This window comes from Leucoraja erinacea, chromosome 10 (genome assembly GCF_028641065.1).
Source record: "Leucoraja erinacea ecotype New England chromosome 10, Leri_hhj_1, whole genome shotgun sequence".
Lineage (NCBI taxonomy): Eukaryota > Metazoa > Chordata > Chondrichthyes > Rajiformes > Rajidae > Leucoraja > Leucoraja erinaceus.
The window spans coordinates 45,272,085-45,299,997 of record NC_073386.1 but is presented as its reverse complement, the minus strand read 5'-3'; the positions used below and the strand labels follow the sequence as shown (position 1 = coordinate 45,299,997).

At 38.9% G+C, this 27,913-nt stretch overlaps 2 protein-coding genes across 3 annotated transcripts in view; one reads left to right on the top strand and one right to left on the bottom strand.

The window, feature by feature from the left end:
* Positions 1-12,934, top strand: part of pde4dip (phosphodiesterase 4D interacting protein) — a 364,533-nt gene extending 351,599 nt beyond the window's left edge. The window contains 6 exon segments of the mRNA XM_055642108.1: positions 1,781-2,007; positions 3,044-3,187; positions 5,251-5,389; positions 7,432-7,478; positions 9,085-9,136; positions 11,198-12,934. Of these exon segments, the coding sequence (XP_055498083.1) occupies positions 1,781-2,007; positions 3,044-3,187; positions 5,251-5,389; positions 7,432-7,478; positions 9,085-9,136; positions 11,198-11,361 (773 nt within the window). The 3' untranslated portion in view covers positions 11,362-12,934.
* A 554-nt stretch (positions 12,935-13,488) lies between these two features.
* The window catches only part of LOC129701113 (5'-AMP-activated protein kinase subunit beta-2-like), a 31,689-nt gene continuing 17,264 nt past the window's right edge, over positions 13,489-27,913 (bottom strand). For both annotated transcript variants that reach the window (XM_055642107.1, XM_055642106.1), the window contains exons 4-8: positions 24,864-24,957; positions 24,123-24,237; positions 21,605-21,738; positions 17,454-17,522; positions 13,489-15,919 (exon numbers count right to left, since the gene is read on the bottom strand). In XM_055642107.1, coding sequence (XP_055498082.1) covers positions 15,842-15,919; positions 17,454-17,522; positions 21,605-21,738; positions 24,123-24,237; positions 24,864-24,957 — 490 coding nt within the window. In that variant the 3' untranslated portion in view covers positions 13,489-15,841. The remainder of the gene's footprint in view (positions 15,920-17,453; positions 17,523-21,604; positions 21,739-24,122; positions 24,238-24,863; positions 24,958-27,913) is intronic.

Here is a 27,913-nt window from a genome sequence, read left to right as displayed (position 1 = left end):
GGGTGAGTCCAGAACCAGGGGCCACAGTCTTAGAATAAAGGGGAAGCCATTTAAGACTGAGGTGAGAAAAAACTTTTTCACCGAGAGAGTTGTGAATTTGTGGAATTCCCTGCCACAGAGGGCAGTGGAGGCCAAATCACTGGATGGATTCAAGAGAGAGTTAGATAGAGCTCTAGGGGCTAGTGGAATCAATGGCTATGGGGAGGGGCAGGCACGGGATGATCGGGGACGATCAGCCATGCACAATGGGTTGTTGATTGGGGAATGCCTCATCCTGCCTATTTTCAATGATCACAATTATAAACTAAGTAACTGCATGTCAATAACAGTGGTGCTGGCTCGAAAAAGGGCTGAATGGCATCCTCATCCTGCACCTATTTTTTCAATGATTTTCTATGAAAAAAAATGGGGATAAACTAAGTGGAGATGTACTGCATTTGGCGGTTAGTCAGAATATATTGTATTTACTGGTGCTGGATGAACATTTTAGCACTTGTTAAAAAAAAAATTCAGTGCTGTCTGTAAAAAGTTGATGAGAGATGGCATCGAAAATTACCGGCCATTTTTTCCAGATCGTCTGCGATACGGGTTAATCATTAACCAGGTTTTACTGTTTTTTTAACAGGTTTAACATCTTAAGGAAAATGTAAATTAAAATGGAGGGATGATGTAGTAATCTCTATTGTGGAGCGGTCAATGTAGGCTAACCCCTGGCTGCGAGGGTCGCCCCTATTTCGCAGCGCTGGGAAACACGGGGTTACCGGGTCGCTACAAGAACAAAATATTGTAGATTTACTGATCTTCTCTACTCTAACATATTTTAGCACTTGTTAAAAAATAAAATGATTCAGTGCTGTCTGTAAAAAGTTGCCGCTGCTTTTCTAGTACAACATTAGTGGAGTTTAGGCCCAAAAGCATTAACAACATCCAACGCCAAAAGACATTACAGACTCATAGGGAGGTGAATGTTGTACTTCCTACCAATATCCTACCCCGAAATTGTTATCTGTGAAGACAGGAATATTGATAGTCCACTAAAGATTCAAAATTCTTCTATATATAACTTTAAATGACTTGGTTACAATCCAGTGAGTAAGGCAAGGCAGCGCCTTTACCACCTCAGGCAATTGAGGAAATTCAGAGTGTCTCCGAGGATCCTCCAGTGCTTCTACGCAGCGGCGGTGGAAAGCATCTTGTCCAGGAACATTGCCATCTGGTTTGGGAATTGCTCTGCCAAGGACAAGAAGGCTCTGCAGAGAGTAGTGCGTTCGGCCGAACGCACTATGGGAACTTCACTTGCCCCCCTGCAGGAACTATACATCAGGAGGTGCAACTCCAGAGCCAACAATATCATGAGAGACCCCTTCCACCCCTGCATCGGACTGTTCCAGCTGCTACGGTCAGGCAAACGCCTCCGTTGCCACGCGGTGAGAACGGAGAGGTTGAGAAGGAGTTTCTTCCCAGAGGCCATTCGGACTGTAAACGCCCATCTCACCAGGGACTAACTCTACTGAACGTTTTTCCTTCCATTATTTATTATGTAAAAGAATATGTGTGTTATGATTGTGTTTATAGGTTGTTTGGTTGTTTGTCTTTTGCACAAAAGTCTGCGAGCATTGCCACTTTCATTTCACTGCACATCTCGTATGTGTATGTGACAAATAAACTTGACTTGACTTGACAGATGACATTTCTCTGTTGTCTAGTGGATGTAAATAGTTACCAAAGTGGATTGCAGAATTATTTTTCCTTGGTGCTTTTTACATTCTTTTTATTTTAGATGGTTATCTCAGTGATTCCATGAGCCAGATCTCCTGTTCCCTGACAGACGATGAGCTTCCGGAGAGTTTCTTCGCTAAGAAAAATGGATTTCATGTGATTGGACACATTGATGACTACAATGCCTTGCAACAGCAGATTATGGAGGGCCGAATGTTGGTTCAAAGGATGGAATCTATTGTCCAATCCTGTGTTAACGCTGCCTTTCTCGAAATTGATGGATCCAAGGTAACAGTGGGAAAACAAGAAACCACTTTAGCACATTGCTGTCCAATGTCTTTTTCTCCAGAGATGCTACCTGACCCGCTGAGTTAATCCAGTACTTTGTGTCTATTTTTGGTATAACCAAGCATCTGCAGTTCCTTCCTACACACTTTTTGATCAATAGATGAGACTCCCAAGGCATCAATGCATTGGGGACATTTGAATACAACATTTTAATTGAAATCTGCATTACTATACTTGCCTCATCTGTGAAGATTATTTCATATGTCCATAATTAATAAAAAATGTAGTCTAATAAGCTGCTATATTGGAATTTTGATGGATCTGCAAACCTATATTTTTAAGGTAGAGATAGATAGATTCTTGATTAGTATGGGTGTCAGGGATTATGATTAGTATAGAATGAGATTAAAAGGGAAAGATAGTTCAGCCATGATTAAAGGATGGAGTGGACTTGATGGGCCGAATGGCCTAATTCTGCTCCTATCACTTATGAACACTAAAAATTCTGCCATGCAATTAAACCTTTGTAGAGAAGCTGGCAATACTTTGGTTGGGCACAAAACTGGCAATTATGTGAAGTAGACTAAAGGGCCTGCCCTACTTGAGCGTAATTTGCACGTCATTTACGCTACATCATTTACGCGTCGTGACGTGCACGTGATCAGCGCATGGCGTGCATTACGCGCGCATGGTGCGTGGTGACGTAGGCAGTTGCGTGCGGCGCCCCAGCAATTTGGGATTCACAAAATCTTTGTGCGCCACCTGCGTGACATGCAAATGACTCCCAAGTGGGACAGGCCCTTAAGAGGATTTGCTACTTTCCAGAGCTTAATTCTTCCTGTCCTTCAGGAAGGAAGAACATCAAATAGTGCCTTGCACGTTTGTATAACCCAGTCGTGTACCACTTTTTAATGTGCCTATAATTTTATAAGGAAGGGGTTTAAATGTAAGGTCTGGTTGTAATTTAGAACAAATTTACATGTAGGAAAAGGAAAGCTCAAAATGGTCTCCTTTATTTGTGGATTTACCTGTGTAGGATTTAGATCATCAGACGGTCAAGCAACTCTTCTCCAATACCAATACTCTGCGCCAGATCTTGGATGAAACCTGCTCATTGCTAAAAATGTTCTGGAGAACTGCTCTGCCAAATCCAAATGGTGATGTGCTGAACAATCAAAAGGTAAGGTCCTCTAACAAGCCTGCTACAAATATTATACGGTAGAACAAATAATATTATAACATAGTGAAGTTAAAGTTACTTTATTCCTTTATCCTATGTGCAGCCTCCTAAAATGTTTTTTGTGTTCCACAATATCAGATGTTTTTGTTTCAATTGACGTTCTTCATCCTCCACTTGAAGATGAATTAAACTGTTAAAAAGATAAATAATGCTAATATCTGAAGCATTGCTGAGCTTATCAGACCTGATGTGATCTAGTTATTTCATTTTACAATGTTTTGTTTGCCCTGCTATACTGCTCAGTAGCACATTCCAACATTAGTGACACACCGAATAAAACAACTGCAACACTCCTGCTGGTCCTTTGCAACTTTCTAGCAGAGCCTAGTCTCCAAAACATTAAAGACTTCCAACTCAAAAAGTGTGGCAATCTTGCTGTGAGGTGGAGATTGCACTTCGTCCTAAGATCCCAGCCTTTTTCCTGTACAACTGAGTGCCAAGGTGATTTATTTAGTGTGACCATTTGCTGACTGATCATCCTACCCCTTTTACTGATACAAAAATCGATCAGTTTTGCTTCCTTGTTTTATCAATCAATCAATCAATCAATCAATCAATCAACCTTTATTGTCATCTTGCAAGCAACAGTTGTACAGTGCAAAATGAAAAGACGTTTCCCAGTGAATAGCGGAGCATCGCACATGAAATTTAAAACATTTCACACATAATAACACTAAAACCAATCCAGACCCTGATGGAACAGTATAAATAGTTAAAAGCAGGTAAAAACACAATGTTAAAATACAATAAACTAATCATAAAAAATGTCCGGGGCAGCTGATTTGAGTGGCCAGTGCCAGTTATTAAAGTGTCCGTGCCAGCCACAGAATCAAGTGACTGTGAGTACAGAGTGACTGTTTAGCAGCCTCACAGCCTGTGGTAGGAAGCTGTCAGAGGCTCTTATCCTGATCATTAGATTGCTGGAAGGCAATTGAGAAGTGATGCATGTTCAGATCCTCATTCTGATCAATTAAATTATATCAATAACAGAGGGTGGGAAGAGAATTAAGGAGGAGTTTCTAGGCATGTGTGAGAGTGAAATGTGACTGAAAGGATTATTCTGAGAGCTCACATAGACTTGGTGGGCTGACTAACTTCCCCACATCATAAGGAGAAATGAGAAGAGTTGACCAATGCATGGCCTGCTTCTGCCTACCGGTAGACTTCTTCTGTCAAGAGTGTATTGTCGTATGTCCCAGACATAACAATGAAATTCTTACTTACAGCAGCACAACAGAAGATGTGAACATAGTACTGTGCAAACAATATAAATGAGTGTAAACCAGCATCTGCAGTTCCTTCCTACATACATGCATGCAAACACAGGAGCACACACGCAGGCGCAAACATGCACACGCACATACACACAAATAAAAACAAACAAACAATAATAAGAACATTGCTAAATACTGTGTCAGAAATGCCTTAAACGGAACGGAATAGACACTCTCAGGACCAAGTTGTATACATACGCAGTATCTCTGCGCCAGAAGGGTTTAGAATCAAGTCCCCCTCCAGGCACTTGAGCACAAAATAAAATGTGATGATCCATGCAGAATTAATGAAGAACTGCACTCTCATTGGTGCTCTTTCATGGAGCAAATATTAGGTCACGGCTGTATGCTCTCTCTGGTGACCATAAAAAATCCATTGGCACGATGGGTAACTTCCCAATGTCCAGCGTAGAGTTTATCCAAAACTAAGATAACTGAAATAAATGATCTGATTATGATCACCTTGCTTTTTGTTGGGACTTTTGTGCAGATTTTGCATGATCTTCTTCACTAAATGTACTACAGTAACTACACTTCAGAAGTATTTGCTTGGCTATAAATGCATTGGGATGTACTGACACTTTGAAAGATAACATCTGAAAATAAATATCTTTGTTATTTTCAACGAATAATCGGCCTGTCATAAAAGTGGGAGTACATTAGTATATTAACATATTATGACACTGATGCAGATACCCTCCTGGGATAAATTTCTCATGGTTATTGCAGGAGCAGTCGATGAAAGAAGAGATTTGCAGATTGAAGAATAAAATAACAGAGCAGGAGAATCTGTTGCAGAATGCCATCAGTCGCCTGAGGGCTACTAACCAAGTGAAGGAAGGAATGGAGCAGTTCATTGTCAGCCAACGTACGTGGAATCGACACAGAATCATGCGCCACACCATACAGATACCCAAATGGGAACTACACACCGCACGCGGGTTGTACAGAAGTGATATTTAATATCTGCCGGCTATTTTGCTGTTGAGGCAAAGTGGGCTGAGAATCAGTCATGTGGACTTGTGCGAGATGATCCTTCCTTTGAACTAGTGTACAGAAACACCAAACTAGTGGTATACCATGGAATCCACTGTTGTCCACTGGGTCCACTTGTTCAATATGTTTATTAACAGTTTGAATGTGAATGTAGGTGGCATGGTTAGGGTTAGTTTGCAGATGACACTAAAATTGTCAGTATAGTGGACAGCGAAGGTGGCTTATCTACAATTTAGATTAACTGAGCAAATGTGCTGAAGAGTGGCAGATGGAGAGTTAAATTCAGATAAATATAATATATTGCATTTTGGTAAGACTAACCAGGGCTGGTTTAAACAGTAAATAACAAGGCCTTGTGTACTATGGCATAACAGACATTGGAGTTGAGGTATATAATTCCATGCAAGTGACAGGGTGGTGGTGAAGAAGGCGTTTGGCACACCTGCCTTCTTTGGACAGGGGACATCATATTAAAGCTGTACAAGACTTTGTCGTGGCCACATTTTAAATATTGTGTGCATTGCCCTGCTATAGGAAGAATGTTATTAAACTGGAAAGAAGGCAAAAATGATTTATAAGGATGTTATGAGGCTGGAGGGTGTGATATACAAGGAGGCGCAATATGGGCTGGGTCTTTTGTCCCGGGAGTGATGGGTTGTTGATGTTTATAAAATAATAAGGTGAACAACCACAGTCTTCTCCTCAGGGTAGAAGAGTCTAAAACTAGTGGTCATGGGTTTAAAATGAGAGGGGAAAGGTTTATAAGGGACCTGAGGGCCAGTTTTGTCACACATGGCATGGTGTGTACATGGAACAGATTGCCAGAGGAAGTGGTAGAGGAAAGACAACAACATTTAAAAGACCCTTAGACAGGCACATGAAGTACATGGATAAGAAAGGTTTGGAGGAATATGGGAGAGATGCGGGCAACTTAGGAGTAGCTCGGTTAGAGAACTTAGTCATGGTGGATGAGTTGGGTTGAAGAGCATTTTCTGTATGTCTGAATCATTCAGGTAAGTGCTATTAGCATTTTCCTTCTGGACCAAGTGATGCAAGAGTGTTTCATCTAGGTAAAGTAGGTTTTCTTGTAAACCTAACCCCATCTCCCTAATCGTATTCCATCATAACTGAACCATGATTTCCTTTATATTCTCCCCAAATTCTTTTTAACACTGAAGCTCTAACTCTCGCCTTCCCCCCTCATCACCAACCACATGCCCCCACATTCTCTATTCCAGGTATCCATCATTTACATAATCCTTGGCTGTATTCTTGAAAGGTTCAAGTATTATTTTGGTCGGCAGGGCAGGGTTCCATATGAGAAATCTTTTGGAATCTAGACTCCATGCAATATAGGGAAAGCAATCCAACCATTACCCAACCCTTCTACAGCACCATCCACTCACCACTCCGGGATAATTCTCCAGTGTACCAGAGTTCATATTCTGGAAATTTGTTGCCTTATTACCTAAATATTTCAGACAAGAATATTTCACTTTTATCTTCCCAGGGAATAAATTTAGTGAAGGTCTTCTACTGATTAATTTCTTCTAAATGAACAATAATAGTTCATTTAACCCTTCTATCAGCTTCAATAATTGTAATACTTTAGACTTTAGAGAGTCTTTGTTGCATTTAATATTAAGTAATACAGACTTGCTTTACTGGAGGTTGTCTGTCTTTGCTGAGTTAACTAATATAAACTGGAAAGCAAAAGGTGAATCAGTTTACCTCTTCTTTCCACTCACCCTGAGAAAATGGAAGTAATAAATCAGTCAGTCTCTGCCCTGATCTACAACCAGATTCCTGCCGGAAAGTGACAACAAGCAGTAGCTTTATCTCTTACTTGCTTTCCTAGTGCACTGTGTCAATGAAGATATCGCATCTGACAATAGCAATACTTTTGTTTTTCAGTTACAAGGACACATGATGTTCTAAAAAAAGCAAGGAATAATTTGGAGGTAAACTTTGATGAGAACTGTGAACTTAGTGACTATTAAGGTGCAATTGCAAACAATATTGCCTTTTTCTCATATATATTTTATTAAGCCTCAATCGGACTCAACATTTTTATTGAACAGGCTGCATCTTTGACTATTATTAGCAAAAATGGTACTCTATAATCCAGTAAATTTGAAGAGTTTTCTTATTATCAGGCTGAAATTGAAACAGCCATATGTACTCTTTCAGTGACATTTGTTTTATTAGTAACCCAGAGGGCCAGATTAATAATCCAGTTATCCGAGTTCAAATCCCACCATTGCAACTATGGAGTGTAAATGGAGTTAATTATATGGACGTTTAAAAAAAAAAAATCTTAGAATTAAAGACCACAAAACCACTGAAATGTCAAAAAAAAAAAACCCCATCTGGTTCATTAATGTCCTTAACTGAGGAAATCCTCCACCAATTATGCCCATTCTGGCCACACAGGGTACCACTTCCTCAGCAAAGTGGTTGTCTTTCCATCGTCCTCTGAAATTGTCGAGAAAGCCATTCAATAAGGGATGGCAAATACATGGTGGCCTTGCCAATGATGTCTATATCCTGAAAAATATGTGTTATTTATGCTTGTGGCCTGGTTTTCAAAACCGTCATTTATGCCTATCTCCAAGATGCAAGGCTGCTGCATAATGGTATTGCTGTCTTGACCTGCAGCAACAAATCCCCTCTTTTATTTAGCACACATCACACCCCAACTGACAGGGCAAACGGGAGATTCACAAGTTGTTAACCTTCCGTTGCGTGATAATTTTGGCCAACAATGACTTCTCTTCCCTCTGAACTATTTTGTTTTTCGATTCCTAGCCCAATAATAACCTTGCATTTGCCTTTTATAATAGACCATAAAAACAGAACAGTTCACTTGCATGGACCAATCATAAGAGAATTGAGGATGCCACGCTGCTTTAGAAGAACTGACTTCCAACATTTAACTTGTACAGCACTTGGCAGGAAAAGGAATTTCGATTTTATCATGAGACTCTACGGGGCCTTTGCTCGGGGCGTTTTATTTCTTTCCAATCGAAATGATTAACAGCTAATAAATCATTAGGGCGCTGGGATTTATATGATCTAGTATGTTTTTCAAGTATTTAATTTTAAAACCCTTTAAATTGTATAAGTTAAAGTCTTAATATCAGTTGTTGCTCCGATCTCTGCTAACGAAGGGCTATATTTCCTCGATCTCATGAATCACAATAGTGGGATTTCAATCGGATTGGCCACTGTTCATTGCTATCCAGTGATATGTTAACAATGTGTAGAACAGTATCAGGATCATCGTACATAAGAGTCTGTAACCTGGGGGTAAACGCCTCTCCATAAACACTGCCCATTCTCGCATTTTAACAAAGGATCTGTTGGTGTAGCATTAAATAATTTCTAGTCCTCAAAGGTTATTAGCCCAGCTTATCAAGAAAAGGGGCATCTCACTTGAAAGGATAGGAGCGAAGGATTGTCCTTGCTTAATCAGACTGGAGATAGATGATCATATAAAGCTACTGTTTCTCCTTTCTGACTTTCTTTTTCCCTGTGTGCCTTTGTTTCTTTTGTGAGTCCATTCAGATGAATGATTGCACAATTTCTGGTGCTAAAACTTCCCAAAATGACAACAAAGGTTGGTAATAATGCTTTATTATTGTTAGCATGTGCAATGAGCGATCAGATAGATTTTGTCTCTTTGTGGACTGTTAACACTGCTACCTGTAAAATCGTTGCATGCGTCAGGCATGTTGCCTGCCATTTTCTCATTTACATCTAACAGTTTTCATGCTGCTCCCTTTGAAAGTGTAAGGTGCTTATCAATGCTTGAAAAGGCTTTTTATGGATAATCTCAGTTATCTAGAAATGAATTTAGACGATTGGGGGAAACAGGTTACACAATAACATTTTATGGTGGTCTGTACCTCAAACATACACTATTGTAGATGTATAATCCCTGATTCTACAGTATCATTGGGGTGTGGCTGGAAGTCCTAGGACATGGGCCATGAGCTTGTTACTCAGCAGAGCATTAGCCTACTCCTAATCAAATCAATGTCCACGAGGACGTTCTTTTAGGAAGGAGATGAGAAATTTATTTAGTCAGAGGGTGGTGAATCCATGGAATTCTTTGCCGTAGAGGCCAAGTCAGTCAATATTTTTAAGGCAGAAATAGATAGATTTTTGATTAGTACAGATGTCAGAGGTTATGGGGTGAAGACAGGAGAATGTGGTTAGGAGGGAGAGATAGATCAGCCATGATTGAATGATGGATAAGACTTGATGGGCCGAATGGCCTAATTCTCCTATTACTTATAACCTTATTATTTATACTCAATGGTTAATCTTTCTATTGCTATTTAAACTTTAGAGAACTAGTTAAATTGCAAATTATATTGTCACTGGAAAGAGCAACAAGATTCACCCAGCTTTGATGGTAGATTTGAGCTATAGATTTCAACCATGGCATTCAGTGAACTGATGATCCTAGACCTACATATTTTGTTCCCTAAAATTCTGCAGTTATCTAAATCTGAGATCGATAAAGGATCATGCGTGTATTTGAATTGTCCAGTGCTTTTAATGCTGTAAAATATCACAAGGTATTCCACAAGAGCAATATCAATCACTACAGTTATGCATTTAGGACAGGTGGCAGGTTTTGGCATTTATCTTAATGGTGCTGAGCACATTTTAGGAGGGAAATTTCAGAGTAGACGAGGTCATTTAGCCCATCGTGTCCTTGATGAGCAATCCAATCAGGCTTATTTCACTTCTCATTCCACAATGCACTGTTGTTGTCTTCCGTTAAAATATTTATCCAATTCCCTTCTGAAAGTTAATACTGAATCTTTTCCTACCACCCTTTTTATTGGTGTACTCCAAATCATAACATCTCAAAGCAACTACAAAGAAAATCTTTCTCTCCTCATTCCCGGTAATGTTTTAAATTTCCTAAATCTGTTAATTAGTTACTTATCTGACTATAACAAACACCTTTTTCTTATTAATTCTTCTCTGAATTTTCACTTTTCAATTTCCACTCTTCCCATAATGAAAGTTCTTCATCACAGATACTATTTCAGGAAATCGTCATTGCACACTTTACTGAGTAATAATGTGTACCCAGAAATATGGACATACACCATCAAACTTTTTCCTTGAAAAATAGCTAAAATAGCTTCAGATTGATAATGCTGTTTTGTGACTGAAACGTTTCCTAGTCTGAATGATAAATTTGCAATGACTGAATCTGTTAGCCCATTGCCCAATCATCCACTATTGTTAATGTTTGTACAGCCAGAAGAAGCATTTTGGGCAAGTTCTATCCACCTACATTTGAATCATATCCCTCTAACCCATGTATCTGATAGTATTTATATCTTATGCAAAATTAAGCTAAAATACATACTTATAAATGTACTACTATCAGTTAATTAAAAACTGCAGCATATAATTTTCCTCAACTTTATTCAGTTGTCTTTTTTAACTTTAGTGACCCTCAAAGAGATTAAGAAACTGTGAAGTTCAAAAGGTTGTCTATGGCACAATCGCTCACTACATCAGCACAAGTTTTACATGTTGAATCATTCCTTCTATTCAGTACATTCCTGTTTTATCTATTTTGTGTTTTCATATTTTACATTGCTTTCCATGTCCAAGGTAATTATTTTGTTTGACCTGATTAATTTTTCAGCAGAAATCTCAACACTTGGTTACATCCATCCCCGAGACTGGAACTTCATGAATCAGATGTACCCTGAAGCTGAAGCAAGAAGCCTGGGTCAAAATTCACTGCCTGGGAAGATTAAAAGAAATGGCCCCAACCTGGTTCGAGTCGGAAACATTGCAAACTACTGAAGTAGTACTTCCCTTTCTGTCTCACAACGAAAGCTAAACAATGATCTTGGAATCTTATTCTACCAAAAGAACTTGGGACAAGCAGAAGTAAATTTATTCTTTTGTGCCTCCAGAAAGAATTATTCTGCATAATCCACATCTAATGGTGGCTCTCTGATGATCCTACATAAAACAAAAATTCAGCCAACATTCATTGTTTTACATATAAATCTGAAACGGGAAGTTGTTTTTTGTGGGTCAAAACACATTTACCATAAGATGCTGATGTTTTTGCCCCTAGCAGTTTTAGAGGCTCATTTGAAATGCAATATTAACTTATAAAGCTCAGTGTGAGAGATTTGCATGTAACGTTTAATCATGCTGTTTCAACACCTAAGAAAAACTCTTAATGTCAAGAGCTACATTGCGTTGCTAATATATTAACATGGATGTATTTATTATGAAAAAATAACCAGTTCCAGAAATGCTTTGAGCCCAATGATAACTTTGGTGAATAGTGTCCTGTAATTTATAACAAAAAACTATATCCTGGCCATAACTGGAAAAATAGAGCTGTACAACATTTAAGACAGGATAGAATGTTCACTAAGCATAAACAAACAAAAAAATGGGTTATGTGCAATAAATTTGCCAAAGCTGTAACATGAGTTTGGCCAAACACTGGAATAAGACAAAAGCAATCTTATAAACCTCAACATGATCTAGCATCATGACATTTCAGAGTTTTTATTCAAAAATACAGTATGGTGGGTGAGAGTACGGTACAGAGTTAAGACAATGCTGGCAACTCTGTATTTACTATTGTACACTTATTAGAAATACGTAGTGGATAACTTTTGTAGCACTAGCATTGTTTTTGTCTGAGCTGTATATATATAGCATGATGGCAAATCTATGGTGTTAAGTATAAGTTGTAGTTTCTATGGAATTGTTTGCTGCTTGTTATAAATAGCTAATACATCTGCACATGGAATTAGTGTGTACATATTACAAAACCATATTGCAGAGAAGTATGGTTTACGTTAACTGTATTCATGTGTTATTGATGTGCCATTTTTATAATTATTATGAAGAACATTTTTGTTTCCCAACTGAACTGAAGAATTTTCCCCATTAAGATTCATAATTGTCAAATCAATCCTTATAATTGATTTCCCAGGAACTCAGATTAAATCTGTATTACGAAAGCTTTGAAAGGCATAAAGATAATTGGCACAACTGCATTGAAGCATGTTTTATAGGGTGCAAACAATTAACATATAAAGGTTACTAAAAATCATGATGCAGTATGTGCCCTTATAGCATTGTTGTACACTGTATAAAGCGTATATACTGATCAATATTTGGTGTCTGTTCTTCGCACTGTACATATTATCCCAGTGTATATACATTCAGTAATATGGTAGATTGTAGCATGTGTATATGGTTCAATCCTGGGAGGTAAAGATTGTTGTTCCTGGATTGTTTTAAGAAAGCTGTTCTGCGAAAATGAAATTTGTGAAGTTGTTTATTTAACATCTGAAAGAATAGTTTGCTTTCTTTGTTCAACAAATAAAAAACATTGAATACTCAATGCCTGTTTAACTTCTGTAACATTTCTGTAGTTTAAGAAAATGAACAGTACAGCATGGGATCAAGCCCTTTGGCCCTTGATGTCTGTGCTGAACATGCATTGATGTTTCCCTTTAAAAAATAATCAGGTTTGCAAACCCAATGCTCTACAAATTACTTGCTGGCTCTTTAATCGTCTCAAGTATTTCAAGGTGTTCAGTCAGTCAAGCCCTAATTAATTTACTCTAACAGGTGCCACTAACTGATCTTTATAGCTTTTGTGTCTCATCACCATTCTTTAATTCACACTTAATTTTAAATATAAAATAATTGTTCCTAAGTCAGGAATCTGAAGACAACAGCAAATTTCCAATGTCTCAGCATTATCAGGTTGACCTCTACCTTAAAGCAGGTATAAAGCAAAATCCTTTTGAGATTTACGAGAATCGAGTAATTTGGATACCCAAAAAACAGATTATCTATTTTGGTCCTATGTTGATGGAGAGGGGTAGGGGAGGGGTTGGGGACAAAGAAGAGAACAGATGGTAGGTTAAAGCACTACGAAACCCATTTTCAATCGGCTGAGATATTTTATTTGTATTAAAATCTCATAATACACACATGTATACATTAAAATCTTCACACTTCAATAGTCTCTATAAATGAATAAATATTCATGCTATTTCACAAACATGTAAACCTATACCTTTTTTCTACTCAGCAGAGGTCAAAGGGGAGAAAACATTTGGCATCCAATCATAAAATTGTGCAGATCATCAATATAAGGCTTTTGTATTGCACAAAGTACTCACACATGCCGAAGAAAATCTTTTTACTGTGTCTTCCCTGGAATGCCACTTTGAAACAATAAGAAAACTGCTGTCAAAGGAGGAATAGTTGTAGGATTTTTTTTTTTTGCATCATATGCCAGAAGTATCAAATGCATAAATTTGCCTTGTGCTTCAGCACTAGTGCTCCATTCCTCCTGTTAGAATATGGCAGTGGTTTACAAAAATGCTTGTACACTGGCTGCCATTTGTCAAGTAAAACCAAATTTTAGTTAATTCATCAGTTGTAGAAGACCGCCATACTCTGATCGTAACATTTACAATGTTCAAACAAGGAAGTCCTTTCAGCTGTGTCCACTTAGACTTTAGGTCTAGTTTAAGTGATGATTAAATGTCTTTCAGTAGCTTCTGCATTCTAAACAAGAATGACTGCTGGCATTTCTACAAAAGTAAATTAGAAGCAGTAGGTCTATGTTGCTACTTTTACTGTAAACAGCATCAAAATCCAATCAGTATGGCCTGAGGAACTTCCAAAATATAAAGAAAATTTGTTCCAATGCTCCCCACTGACCTTAGTCATGTTCTGTATATATGATTTTCTTCTATTCCCTCAGCTGCTCTTTCTCACAACTCAACATCAGGCCACACAAGCAAAGTGGTGAACTACCTTTGGTAAATATTATAGACATTTCAACATTACAGTCATTGTACATTATGATGCCATTCAGCAGGTCACTCCCTGCCTGCCCTTTGAGAGAGCTATCCTTTGAATCCCAGCCCCTTTCCTTTTACCCCAATAATTTATTCCCTTTTAAAAAGTTACTATTGAACCTGCTTCCATTACAACCGCTCGATAAAAATAAATATTTCCACACATCACTTCAAATTTTTATTGCCTTGAACCTGTTCCCCATGCTTACCAATTCATCTGCCACGTCACTGAACATAGTTTTCCTTTACTTCATTAAATCTATTCATGATTTTTCATGTCCAGATCTAATCGTCTGTGCTCCGACAACACTTCAGCCCCTGATTCCCCATTCTTTTAAAGGATCTGAGGTCTCCCATTCACTGGTAAATTTCTTCCATACCTTCTCTTAATCCCTAGAATATCTTTTCTAGTTTGCTGCCCAGAATGAACATGCTACCAGATGAGGCTCAATCAATGTTTCAACATACATTCATTTATTTGGTTTTGAACTCTGTGCCTTCAATATAAACACCGCATCCCATATACTTTAAATTAAAACAGGTCTCAGAAATTCTATCACATTAAAACATTTATGTAATAAGCCTCAGCTCTGTTCTTTCACTGTTTTTCATTGGCTCTACCATCAAAATGCATCACTTCTGTGTTAGTATCTGGCCATTTCACAGGTCTAAGCCCTCGTGGTCTGTAACTCTCCTCCTTAATTAACTACAAAATAAATCACATCTACCTGCAAACAAGTTCTTGATCTGTATCTTATAATATTTTAACTAACGACACAGACTGCAAATTATTGTTTTTGTTGGTTTGTGAACAATATTGCAAATATATTTGCCAGTTCAGAGGAGATCGTTACTTCACAACTTGTGAACCAAGACAATAAATAACATGTCCCTTCTGGAAACATTCATATTTGTAAATCTACATCAAATGAGTAGGCACACAGATATAAAGCGGAATCTGTGTGTTAAAAACAACTCAATGCAAAAGCAAAATTTCCTTACACATAGAAAATATGAAGAGAATCCAATCCAAACCAAACTAAAACAATTAGGTTTATTAAAATGGACTGGATAACATCTCCAAGTAAAATGCAATATTTATTAAATACCAAATAATCTATTTTAAGGTATTTAAATATAAAATCTTTTAAACTCCAACTGTAAACTTTTCCTGGTGTAACAGCTCATCATGACTGAGATGGTCTCGTCATTCCCAAAAATGCAATCTACATTGACAAACTGCATTGTCATAATTAATGCAATAACATTCAGTGCTGAACTTGTACCTCAATCTGGTAAAGTGCTTGTAGCGATTATGTAGAAGGCAACCAACACAACTGCTAAAGTCCTAATGAAGCTCCATCACTGAACAGCCAACTATCATGGGCATGTGTTTACCATTCTGGCATGCTGGTTACAGATATAAAAGATCAGATTGGCTTATACAATAAAGTAGTAACATATTTCTTCTTATACCGATGTGTAGCACTGAGAACCATCACTCCATCCTAGGACAGAAAAATATGGTGAAAAATGCATTAACAAAGTAATTAAAACATGGTTGCACTTGCATTGGAACAATTAATGAATTAAAACAGCAATGGTGGAAAAAGTCTTTAAAAGTGTACTTCTCAGTACATTTGACATATTTGGACACCAAGAAATTGAAAACCCGTAGGATTATCAAATTAGAGGTCAAGTAGCTTTGGAAACCAAAGATGACATTAAGATACAGTGGTGCATTTTTAAACTTTCCTACAATTATTGTCAAATCTTGGAACTAGAAAGCATATTAAGACATTAATATCCTGGTGAAAAGAAAATGGCTCATGTAAAGAAAGGTATAATCTTATTTAATTCTTCCCCACCACAAAAAGAGGAACTATTCAATTCTACACAAATCCTCAAGGCAATACAATCAATCCCATTCCCCATTTATTTCACTGTATCCCCCATATGCCATTATCTCAGCCTCAATTCTCCTGCCACTTACTACATTTGGGGTAATTTACAGTAGCCCATCAATCAGCACATCTTTGGGATATAGGAGGAAACTAGGGCACTTGAGGAAAGCATGCAAGTTTAGCCATGATAACTCTCTGAGGTTTGTGGGAGCTTGCAATGTGTATCTTGAGAGCCGTATTTCTTACACATGCCCTCCAAAAAATGTGCTTCATTGGCTGCAAACCTTTTACAGCATCCCCAGATAATGAACGTTGATCCATAAATGCAAGTAATTCTTCCAAAGTTGAGGATGAATCATTAGATGAAAGCTATAAAAGCTAAAAACAGCCACTTTCAAATAACGCAACTGAGCTGACACTCGACGTGAAGAGATTATTAGAAAATGTGCAGAAGTCATGAAAACAATTGTAAATCAAAGTTATATAATACAATTGTGCATCATCCTGGTCTTCACATACAAGGCTCTACTATTTTGACACCAAGAGGCTTGGCCAATTACCTTTGGCCAATACCTGGAGTCTGCAAATGTACTAAATCAGAAATATATTAATGTTCAAAAGACATACGACACAATCTGCAACTTCTAAATGTATAATTCCCTAACATAGTAACTATCGTGACATACCACATTGTTGTTCGATACTCAGACATGAGTATCGAACAACACCCTAATTAAAATTCATTCCAAATTGATCTGGATCTCCAGGATGACTTAGAATCATTTGGATTTAGAGGAGTATCTAATAATCTCACTTTAAACTTCCATGTTGCATGGCATCATGCACAGGACAGTGAGAGTTGGAAAACAACTTCCATCTGTGGATTATGTGATTAATGGAATAAAGTATTTTCATAAACACAATCTTAGTATAATAATTAACCTCCATTAACCACTTTTAATTACCAGGTAAGTATCCTGTCTTAAAATCTCTCCAGTTTTTTTTGCACTCTGCATAAAGTTAGCAGTGAACAGTTAATTCAAAGTTGTGATGCATTTAAAATAGCTGGAAAATTGACACATTTCCACAGAGATTATACTTCATTCAGAATAAAATTTGACAAAGTTGACAAACTTACTTTTATAGAAAGTGCATAGAGATGATTCAGCATGACGTGGTTTGGTTCAGGGAGTAAAGCAGGATCACACTGGATAAACAAGGCCAAGCAACTGGTTACTAGTACAGATTTACAGCCCATTTTCATTGTTTAACAAGATTAATACTTGGGTTGAACCCAAAAATATGGAACATAATTTCCACAGATTTCTAAACATTGCAAACGAGACATCAAATAAAATCCTTCATTGAAGATGTATCTCAAATCATACAAGCTACATGAGAGTTCATACAGAGTAATGTAGTAAATCAACAAGATGTTTTGTGAAGGAGCTTTTTGAAGCAAAACATTTCGGGGCACCACATATGAAGAAATATGACAGAAGATTGAAAGGAGATGTAATAGGTTTTAATGCTAGAGATATGCACAAATTAAGAAAATAAATCCCAGAATTTATTTTTTAGCAATAAAGCAAAAGTCATCAACAGTTGTGCGAGTTAAAAAAAAAATTATGGCAGAGGTCAGGACTGAAAGATCATACTCAATAAATTGTAACACTGGTAGACATTACAAAGAGGTAAGGAAACAAGGACGAAAGTTTTAAAATCATGGTGCTGCTTAACTGGAAGGACGATTTTTCTTAAGAACTGAATCTACCAGGGTGTAATTCAACTTCCTGGGCAAATTCCTTGTATGTGGAATTACTTGGTATTACTTGGCCAATAAATTTATTCATTCATTCATGGATGACGGTGATAAAATGACAAGTAGTGGAAGATGTTCAATAATATCAAAGGCTGCAGTCGGGTCACGAAGAATTGGTTTTTTTTGACAGTTATATCCCATATCTTTAGAGATTTTTGACAAGGATAGATGGAGATCTTTCCCAAGCTCCCTTTAAACTCATCAAAGCCTTGTGACCAAATTTCCTTTAAACTCATCAGACCCCATTTCCCATGTTCAGCGTTGGTCAAGTCACCCTGCTATAGGAAGGATGTTGGCATGATGGAGAGAGCGCAGAGAAGACTTACAAGGATGTGGTCAGGACTCAAGTGTGTGAGCTGTAGAGAGAGGCTGAACAGGGTAGGACTTTATTCCTTGGAGCTCAGGAGACTGAGGGAGTTATCTTATAGCGGTGTATAAGATCATGAATGGAATAGATAGGGTGAATGCACAGAATCCTTTACCCAGCGCAGGGGAATCAAGAACCAGTGGACATAAGATTAAGCTAAGAGGGGAAAGATTTAATAGGAACCCAAATGGTAATTTTGTTCACACAGAGGGTGGTGAATATATAGAACAAGCTACCAGAGGAGGTAGTTGAGGCAGGTACTACAACAACATTTATAAGACAGGTACATAGACAGGAAAGGTTTAGAAGGATATCGGCCAAACAGGCAGATGGAACCAGCGTAGATGGGGCATCGTGGTTGGTGTGGGCAAGTTGGGCTGAATTACCTGTTTCCATGCCGTGTGACTCCATGACTCAATCTCTTTTTATCTTATATAAACTTTTGACAAATGCATTTTGAAACATTTAACAAATTCCTGCCAAAATCGTGAATGTGCTATTAAAGATCTTGAATAATTAAGATTAACATTTTATATGAAGTCAATAATGCCGCATGCCAAAGACAAAATGAAATAGAGTCATACAGTGTGGAAACAGGCCCTTCAGCCCAACGCACACACTGACCAACATGTCCCATCCACACCGGTCCCATCTAAACTACTCTCTGTGTTTGGCCCATATCTTTCCAAACCAGTGCTATGCATGGACCTATCGAAATGTTTCTTAAACATTGTGATACTACCCACCTCAACTACCTCCTCTGGCAGCTTGTTCCACCACTCTCTGTAGGAAAGTTAGCCCTCCGGTTCCTATTAAATCTTTCCCGCCTCACCTTAAACCTATGTCCTCTGGTTCTTGATTCCCTTACCTGGGCAAGAGACTCATTCCATCTCCCAGATATATTCCTCTCACTTTGTACATAAGATCAAGGTCAAGTGAATTTATTGTCATGTGTCCCTGATAGGACAATGAAATTCTTGCTTTGCTTCAGCACACAGAACATAGTAGGCATTGACTACAAAGATCAATGTGTCCATATACTATAATATAAATGTATACACACATGAACAAATAAAATGATAAAGTGCAAATAACAGATAATTGGTTATTAATAATCAGTTTTGCCCGAGCCAGGTTTAATAGCCTGATGGCTGTGGGGAAGTAGCTATTCCTGAACCTGGTTGTTGCAGTCTTCAGGCTCCTGTACCTTCTACCTGAAGGTAGCAGGGAGGTGAGTGTGTGGCCAGGATGTTGTGGGTCTTTGATGATACTGCCAGCCTTTTTGAGGCAGCGACTGCGATAAATCCCCTCGATGGAAGGAAGGTCAGAGCCGATGATGGACTGGGCAGTGTTTACTACTTTTTGCAGTCTTTTTGTAGACCATGCCTCATCCTTCTGTGCTCCAAAGAATAGAGTCTAGTGACAAATTTTAGTTTGTTTTGGAGATACAGCGTGGAAACATGCCCTTCAATCCACCAAGTCCACGCAGACCATGGATTACGCTTTCACACTAGCTCTATATTATATCACCTTTGCATCCACTCCCTACAGACTAGGAGCAATTTACAGAGGCCAATTAACCTACAAACATGCACGTCTTTGGGATGTGAGAGAAAAACGAGAGCTCCGGGGGTGGGAACCCATTCGTTCCCCGGGAGAACGTGCAAACTCCACACAGACAGCACCCAAGGTCAAGATTGAACCCTGATCTCTGCACTGAGGCAGCAGCTCTACAGCTGCACCACTATGCCACTCTTTTGATTACACTTATTTCGATTTAAATCTTTTTATTTGAATTTCACAGCAATTTGCATACATACAATGATAGCAGACAGTGACAGTCAAGGCATAATGGTGCAACCGTATGTAAGCGACCCTCAAAGCCCTTGCCCTTACCCACCTTCAACCCACCCGAATCAGGTCGGAACCAAACGGGGACAAACAACACTCACATGCATACACATCCACACAAATATGGTATGATAAACAAAACAAAGTACTAAAAAAAAAGAAGAAAAAAAAGGTGTCACTAATAACAGTAAATAAGTAAGTAATTAAATAAATAAGTGTGGGGGGGGGGGGGGGGGTTAAGGGGAGAGCAGCTGCAGTAGAGCAGAACAATGGTGGAGAGCACTCAGTCTTACTATTGAGAGAGTTAACAAGTTCCAAGAAAGGGTTCCATGTATCTAGGAATGTCTTGGTAGAGCCTTTGAGAGAGAACCTAAGTTTTTCAAGCTTTAAATTGTAAAGCACCTCCTTAATCCAGCGGGCGTGTGTCGGGGGACAGGTGAGCCTCCAGTTAAGCAAGATCAGTCTCCGGGCTAACAAGGTTGTAAAAGCCAGGACCCGCTTCAACGCAACAGAGAGGTTGGTGTTGGGAGGGGTTCCGAAAATGGCTGACAGTGGGTTTGGAGGAATAGTCTGGCCATAGGCTCTGCTTATCAAGTCGAAAGCACTCCTCCAAAAGGCTGCTAGCTTAGGGCAAGACCAAAACATATGGCTATGGTTGGCAGGGGATTGATTACATCAGTTGCATGTGTCCCTAACAGCGGGGTAAATTCTAGATAATCTTTCATTTGTGTAGTGGACTTTGTGAAGGACTTTGCATTGGATTAGGCCATGACGGGCACATATGGAGGAAGAATGGATCAAATCCAAGGCAGTCCCATTGCTGGTCTGTTAGTTTCGTATTCAGCTCGCCCTCCCACGCAGCTTTTAATGAGGTATGAGGTTTCAATATAACCGACCCTAGCAAGTTATACAAAACAGAGATGCATTTCTTCCGGTTGGGATCTAGAGCTAAGATGGTATCAGGGTTTCAGGGGGGCGATTTGGAAAATGGGGGAATGTCTTCTTCACAAAATCCCTAATCTGGAAAAAACGAAAAAGGTGGGAGTTTGGGAGGCTATAGTTGTACGAGAGCTCCGCAAAAGATGAAAAGATGCCATCCTTGTATAGGTTTTTGATACTACTGTTACCGATGCTATGCCAGGTTTTGAATGCGTGGTCTGTACTTGAAGGTTTAAAGATGTGGTTTTTAAGCAGTGGGGTCAAGATGGAAGGGCCTTGTAAACCTTATTACACTTATTTAACGACTTACTGAAACGTGTGTGTCCTTGTTCAGAATGACTTGGAGCAGATGAGGAGGTAAAATAGGAGGTGCCTTAAAGCGTTCTTCAGGCCTTAACTCATACATCTCCTGATGGTATGGTCCAGGAGGGGAGCTTGACAAATCTGAAACAAACAGGATATTCTGTCAACACAATATAACTAATCTATCAAATAAAAAAAACTATGCATGCAATGGATCCCAAAACAGGATCACTCCTTGCACTCCAGATGTGCAATGGAGTGCACATCTGGTGCAGATGAATCCTGCTCCATTCTACAAATCCGTGGCTACATTCTGTCCTACCAGATGGATAGAGTCAGCAGTACAGTGGCAAAGAGACAGGCAGGAGCAGCTCTGTCTGATTCCACTGTTTTAGTTAAAAAATTGCAAACTATTGACAGAACACTTGGAAAGCAGTAATTGAACTGGGCAAAGTCAGCATGGTTTATGTAAGGGATATTGTGCCAAACAAATAATAGAATTTTGAGTATGTAATTATAGAGAACAAGTGTGTTTGATGTATTTGGACATTCAAAAGGCTTTTGATGATAATCCAATTAAGAAGCTTGTGTATAAAAGAAAACAATTAAGAAGGTTGTGTGTAAAATTAAACAACATACTGTCATGTACTGGAATGGATTAAGAATGGGTTGAAGACAAGAACAAAAGAGTGAAAATGAAGAGGTTTTGTTTGCAGGCAGTAAAGGTCTCTATGGGAAGACTGCAGGGATGAGTGCTTTGGCCCAGGTTTGTCTTCGTTTTTTTGGTGTGTGTGTGTGTGTGTGTGTGTGTGTGTGTGTGTGTGTGTGTGTGTGTGTGTGTGTGTGTGTGTGTGTGTGTGTGTATGTGTGTGTGTGTGTGTGTGTGTGTGTGTGTGTGTGTGTGTGTGTGTGTGCGTGTGTGTGTGTGTGTGTGTGTGTGTGTGTGTGTGTGTGGTTTGTCTGTGATTCACATCTCCTCAAAAACACGACGCGCTAACGGTGAAATTTTTACATATTCTGATAGAGATTTACCTCATGATCTCAAAAATTGCCTCATCTGAAAATTGGATTCATTATTTCTTGAGTTATTTCTTAACATTGTTCACAAATCTGAGACCTTTTTTAAAGCTAACCAGCTGATGACTTCACAATGGCTTTGCTCTTCGCGGCCAGCTGCGCCTCGTCTCCCCCCCTCCTTCCCCCCATCTCTCTCACTCCACCTCTCTCCCCCTCCCTCCCCATCTCTCCCCACACCCCCTCTCCCTCCTCCCCCCCATCTCCTCCCCCCCCCTCTCCCCCTTTCCACCCCCTCCCTCCCCCCATCTCTTTCTCTGCCCCACTCTCTCTGCCCCTCTGTCTCTCCAGACATGCCTGCGAGGGGGGGACTATGCGTCAGTGGATAGGGCGGGGATGGGGTAAAAGGGGCGGATGAATAATATTAATATAATATCAAGGGGGGGGTGGTTAGTGTGTGTGGGGGGGGGGGGGGGGGGGGGAAGTGGTTAGTCTGTCTGTGGTTAGTCTGTGGGGGGGGGGGGGGGGGGGGGGGGGGGTGGTTAGTGTGTGTGTGACGCCGCAGGCCGCCCCCCGGACGTTGAGGGGACGGGACCCAATGGGTCCCCCTTGGTCTAGTTTATAATAAATGTTAATAAATTTGATAACAGAACCAAATGTAACATTTCTAAGTTTACAAACAACACAAATCGTGTAGGTGGGAGGGGAGGGGGCTGTGTGAGACGTGCATAGGATGTAAAGGTGTTCCACTATGATTTTGTCATTGTGTATGGGTGGGCAAATGAATGGTGGATGCAGTTTAACCTGGAAAATTGTGTGGTTATTCACCTTGGTTGTAATACAACAAATGCAGATTATCAATATGGTGATTGATTAGGAAATGAGAAGGTGCGATGATACCTGGATGTCCTTGTACACCAGTCACTGAAAGGAAACCTGCAGGTGTAAATAGCATTTACAAAGCCAAATAGTATGATTTGAGCACAGGAGCAAGGATGTCTTAGGGCAGCTTAAGGCCCCATCTGGAGTTGTGCACACAGGTTTGTTCTCCTTATCTGAGGAACGATATTCTGGCCACAGAGGTGGAGTAACGGAGGGTCACCAGTCCAATTCCTCAGAGACAGGAGTATGAGAAAAAAAATAGGTCAGTTAGGTCTACTCATGCACCTTGTCAAAATCATATTGGAACATCCTATGCACATCTCACACAGACACCTCCCCTCTACAAGATTTGTGTTGTTCCTAAACTTGAAAATGCTGCATTTGGTGCTTTTCTGACGTGACAATAATAACTATATTGAATAACGCTTTGCTAATGAACAAAATGAATTATATAATGAATATGTCACGACTGAAAAAACTCTCCTTCTGGCATCTTTACATGCCAGAGGAGAGTGCTAATATCAATCCTTTGGGGATGGGCAAATTTAGAAACGTTAATAAGTTGACATGAAATTGTAATATTGACTGATTGTACCTGTACTATCTATGTGTGGCTGAACACACCTTACCTGAGGTATCAGAACACTGTAGTGAGTCCAGTTTAAGGGCATCAAATACCTCAAAGTCAGATTTCTTCACCTGAATTACATTATTAATTGTTCCAAGCTGGCTGGTTACCACCGGCTGGGAGAAAGAAAAGAAACATTTTGAGAAAAAGAATGATGTAAAGTTTTATAATTTACAGGCAATAGGTTCTCTCAGCATTTTATAAAGATTGTCTTTTATTAGATTTGTTTTAATGTATCATTTCTACTAGTTTTTCCTCCATTTATTTCCCACATAATTTATATATAGTTTCCCAAGTATAAATTATAATATAGGAGGCCATTTAGTCTATCATGACTTCTATGCTTACACATTTCCTATTACACAATATTTAATAATTCTGTTTCAATTGTAACTTAAAGATATTCACATTATCATGATCATTGGAAAGTTTTCCTGAATGCATCTTCATTTAATTTGCAATATTCCAAAAGAAACCAATATTCAAATTCATCAACCAGTTTACCGTCTTTAATTTTTATTAAATCTTCCTAACCTTCCATGTTGCAATGCAAAAAGATTCAGTGTTTAAATTTTTTCTGCAATTGGCAAGAAATTATCCCAATCTACAATGAAAGATACAATATAAATAAATTTTAGTATATTAATTTTCCCCCTAACCAGGTTACAGATTCAGGATTTTCAAAGATCCTTTCCAGTGATTAAAGTTTTAATTAAAAATCAAAAAGCAAATGAGCACTTACCTCTGACATATCATGAGCCCACTGCCCATCTACAAAGAACTTATATTGGTGTTCTCCTTCAGGCAGGTCCAGGATAGCAACAAAGTCATTATGGCTGTTGAAAGATAGAAATCTTAATTGGTATTATTAAAAATGTGATTATCAAAACACAATTAATTATATTTCGATCTTCTCATTTACCCTTCTGTTCTGTGTTCAGGTAAAGCTCAGTACTACCAGAATACAAGCATAGTGCTCAGAATGTCTAATTCTCTTCAAATTCTACATTCACACTGCAGCTGGAAATGCAAGATAGCCTCATTACCAAAATGTGAGGCTGTAAATTATACACACACATTCAAGAAAGTCTACTACAAATAATGCACAGTGTTTCTTGAAAATACTGTTTACTCATGCTAAGTGGGAAGTGCAAAGTTCCAAAGATGTCCACCCTTTCCAGTGATTAAAACTTGATCTTGTTCTGTAAGTATCTAAAAAAGTGTGTTAATGGATGAATAAGGCACATATATAATGGAGCATTCACTGGAAATATTACAGTTTGTCCAACAGTTCCAGCAAACTTTCCTAACCAATAAGAATGAACATGCATACGGTCCAAATACAACTGACTGAATAAAATGCATCTTACTGTAAAATATAAAGACATTGGGAACCAAGTAATTTGGTGAGCCAAAAGCATGTAATTCACACTGATCAGTTTTAAGATACGATTTTAGATTCCTCAGATTCCAGCATTAATTTGCTTAGTATCCATTGGGTTTTTATGACTCCTGTAATGATTCCTCTTTACTGTAACATGAAACATGGTGTCTATTCTTGTGAACTAATACAAATGAAAACTGATGCTGTACTTTTGCCTCTGGCCATTCAAATGTGCAAAAGCTATTATCCAGATATATGATTTCAAAGAGACCACTACACCCCAGAATAAGCAAAGGTGCATTAAAATACAATAGTCTTGTCAGGGGGACACACTTTGACAGTACAAGCATTGCAAAAGCATCTTGCAGCAGGAAACTAATATACATTGAACACAGAACAGTGTAGCACAAGAACTCGCCCTTCGGTCGACAATGTCCGTGCCAAACATGATGTCATGTTAAACCAATCACCTCTGCCTGCACATGATCTATATCCTCCCATTCAATAGATAATAGGTGCAGGAGTAGGCCATTCGGCCTTTCGAGCCAGCACCGCCATTCAATGTGATCATGGCTGATCATATCCAAGTGTTCATATCCATATAATTATGGCTGATCATATACACATGCATATCCATGTGTATATCTAAAAGCCTCTTAAACATCACTATCATATCTGTCTCCACCACAAACCCTGGCCACGCATTCTATTGTAAAAAATCGCAACACACCCTGCACATCTCCTTTAAACTTTACTTCTCTCAACCTAAAGCTTTGCTCTCTAGTCTTTGACATTTCTACCCTGGGAAAAAGGTTCTGAACGTCTACCCTATCTCTATGCCTCATCATTTTATAAACTTCTATTAGGTCTCTCTTCAACCAACATTGCATAATAAACAATTGAAGTTTGCCCACCTGCTCTTGTAGCTAATACCCTCTATTCCAGGCAACATTCTAGTAAACCTCTGCACCCTCTCTAAAGCTTCCATATCCTTCCTATAATGAGGTGGTTAGAATTGCATACAATGCTCTAAATGAGGGTTAATTGGAGTCCTATAAAGGAACATCATGACATATTGACCTGCTTAAGGACACAAAATGCTGGAGTTACTCAGCGGGTCAGGCATCGTCTCTGGAGAACATGGATAGGTGACGTTACGGATCGGGACCCTTCTTCAGCTGGACTCTTAAACTCAATGCCCCAACAGATGAAGGCAAGCATACCATACACCTTCTTTACTCTATCTTCTTGTGTTAACATTTTCAGAGATCTATGGACTTTGACTTCAAGATCCCACTGTACATCAATGCTGTTAAGGGTCACACCTCACATTTGCTCGGCTTTAGCTCCCTCTGCAATTTTTCTGCCCATTTGCGCAGCTGCTTTATATTCAGCTGTATACTTTGACAGTCTTTCTCACTGTCTACAACTTCACCAACTTTGGTGTTGTCTAACCAACCTGACTACATTTACATCCAAATTGTGATTTAAATGACATTGACTTAAGGAAACAATCCAATTTTATCCTGAAAACTGACAGAACGTCAACCCCTTTCGTGTGGACATTTACAAGACAGAATTTCTTATCTGCTACACACCAATGGAACAAAGCGTAGTTTTAAAACTATTGTTGCAGTTGGCTGATCCACACACTTATATAAAGAGAATATCAACTTGTCTTCAATTGAAAAACAGTAGATCTTCGGATGAAAATTTAATAAAAACAAACACTGGAAATCTGAAATAAAAAACAGGAAATGCAGGAAAAACTCAGCAGGTCAATGCAGCATTTGTGTAGACAGAAAAAGGAAAAAGAGATAATTGTTTCTCTCTCTCCATTTAATGCTGCCTGACCTGCAGAATTTTTTCAGCATTTTCTGTTTTTAAATTTTAGGATGCTACAGCATGTTATGTTATTTTTAATTTTAGGGTACCATTTATGCCACATTTTGCACCCAGCATCACACGGGAGGGCTGGTCACCCATCGCAATATTCCACCTCTCCACCAATTCCAATATTGCTGGCCAGTGGGTAGGGAAGGGGCTTTCTGTTGCGCTAGTTTGTACTATTCGTTATTTGTTGATCACACACACCCTCCACCTCACACAGACACTCACACACAGACTCTCTCACACACACACACACACACACACATACACACTCATTCATCACACACTCATTCACACACACACAGACTCATCCACACAGACTCATCCACACAGACACAGACACACAGACTCATTCACACACACACACACACACACAGACTCATTCGCGCGCGCACACACAGTCACCCAATACTAAAATGCCAAGTAACTTCAGAACGTGTTGAATATACAGTGTGTAAAACGAATGTTAAAAGCCTCCTGTAGAGGCTGCTGGTGTTGAAGCAAAAACGTGCTTTAAA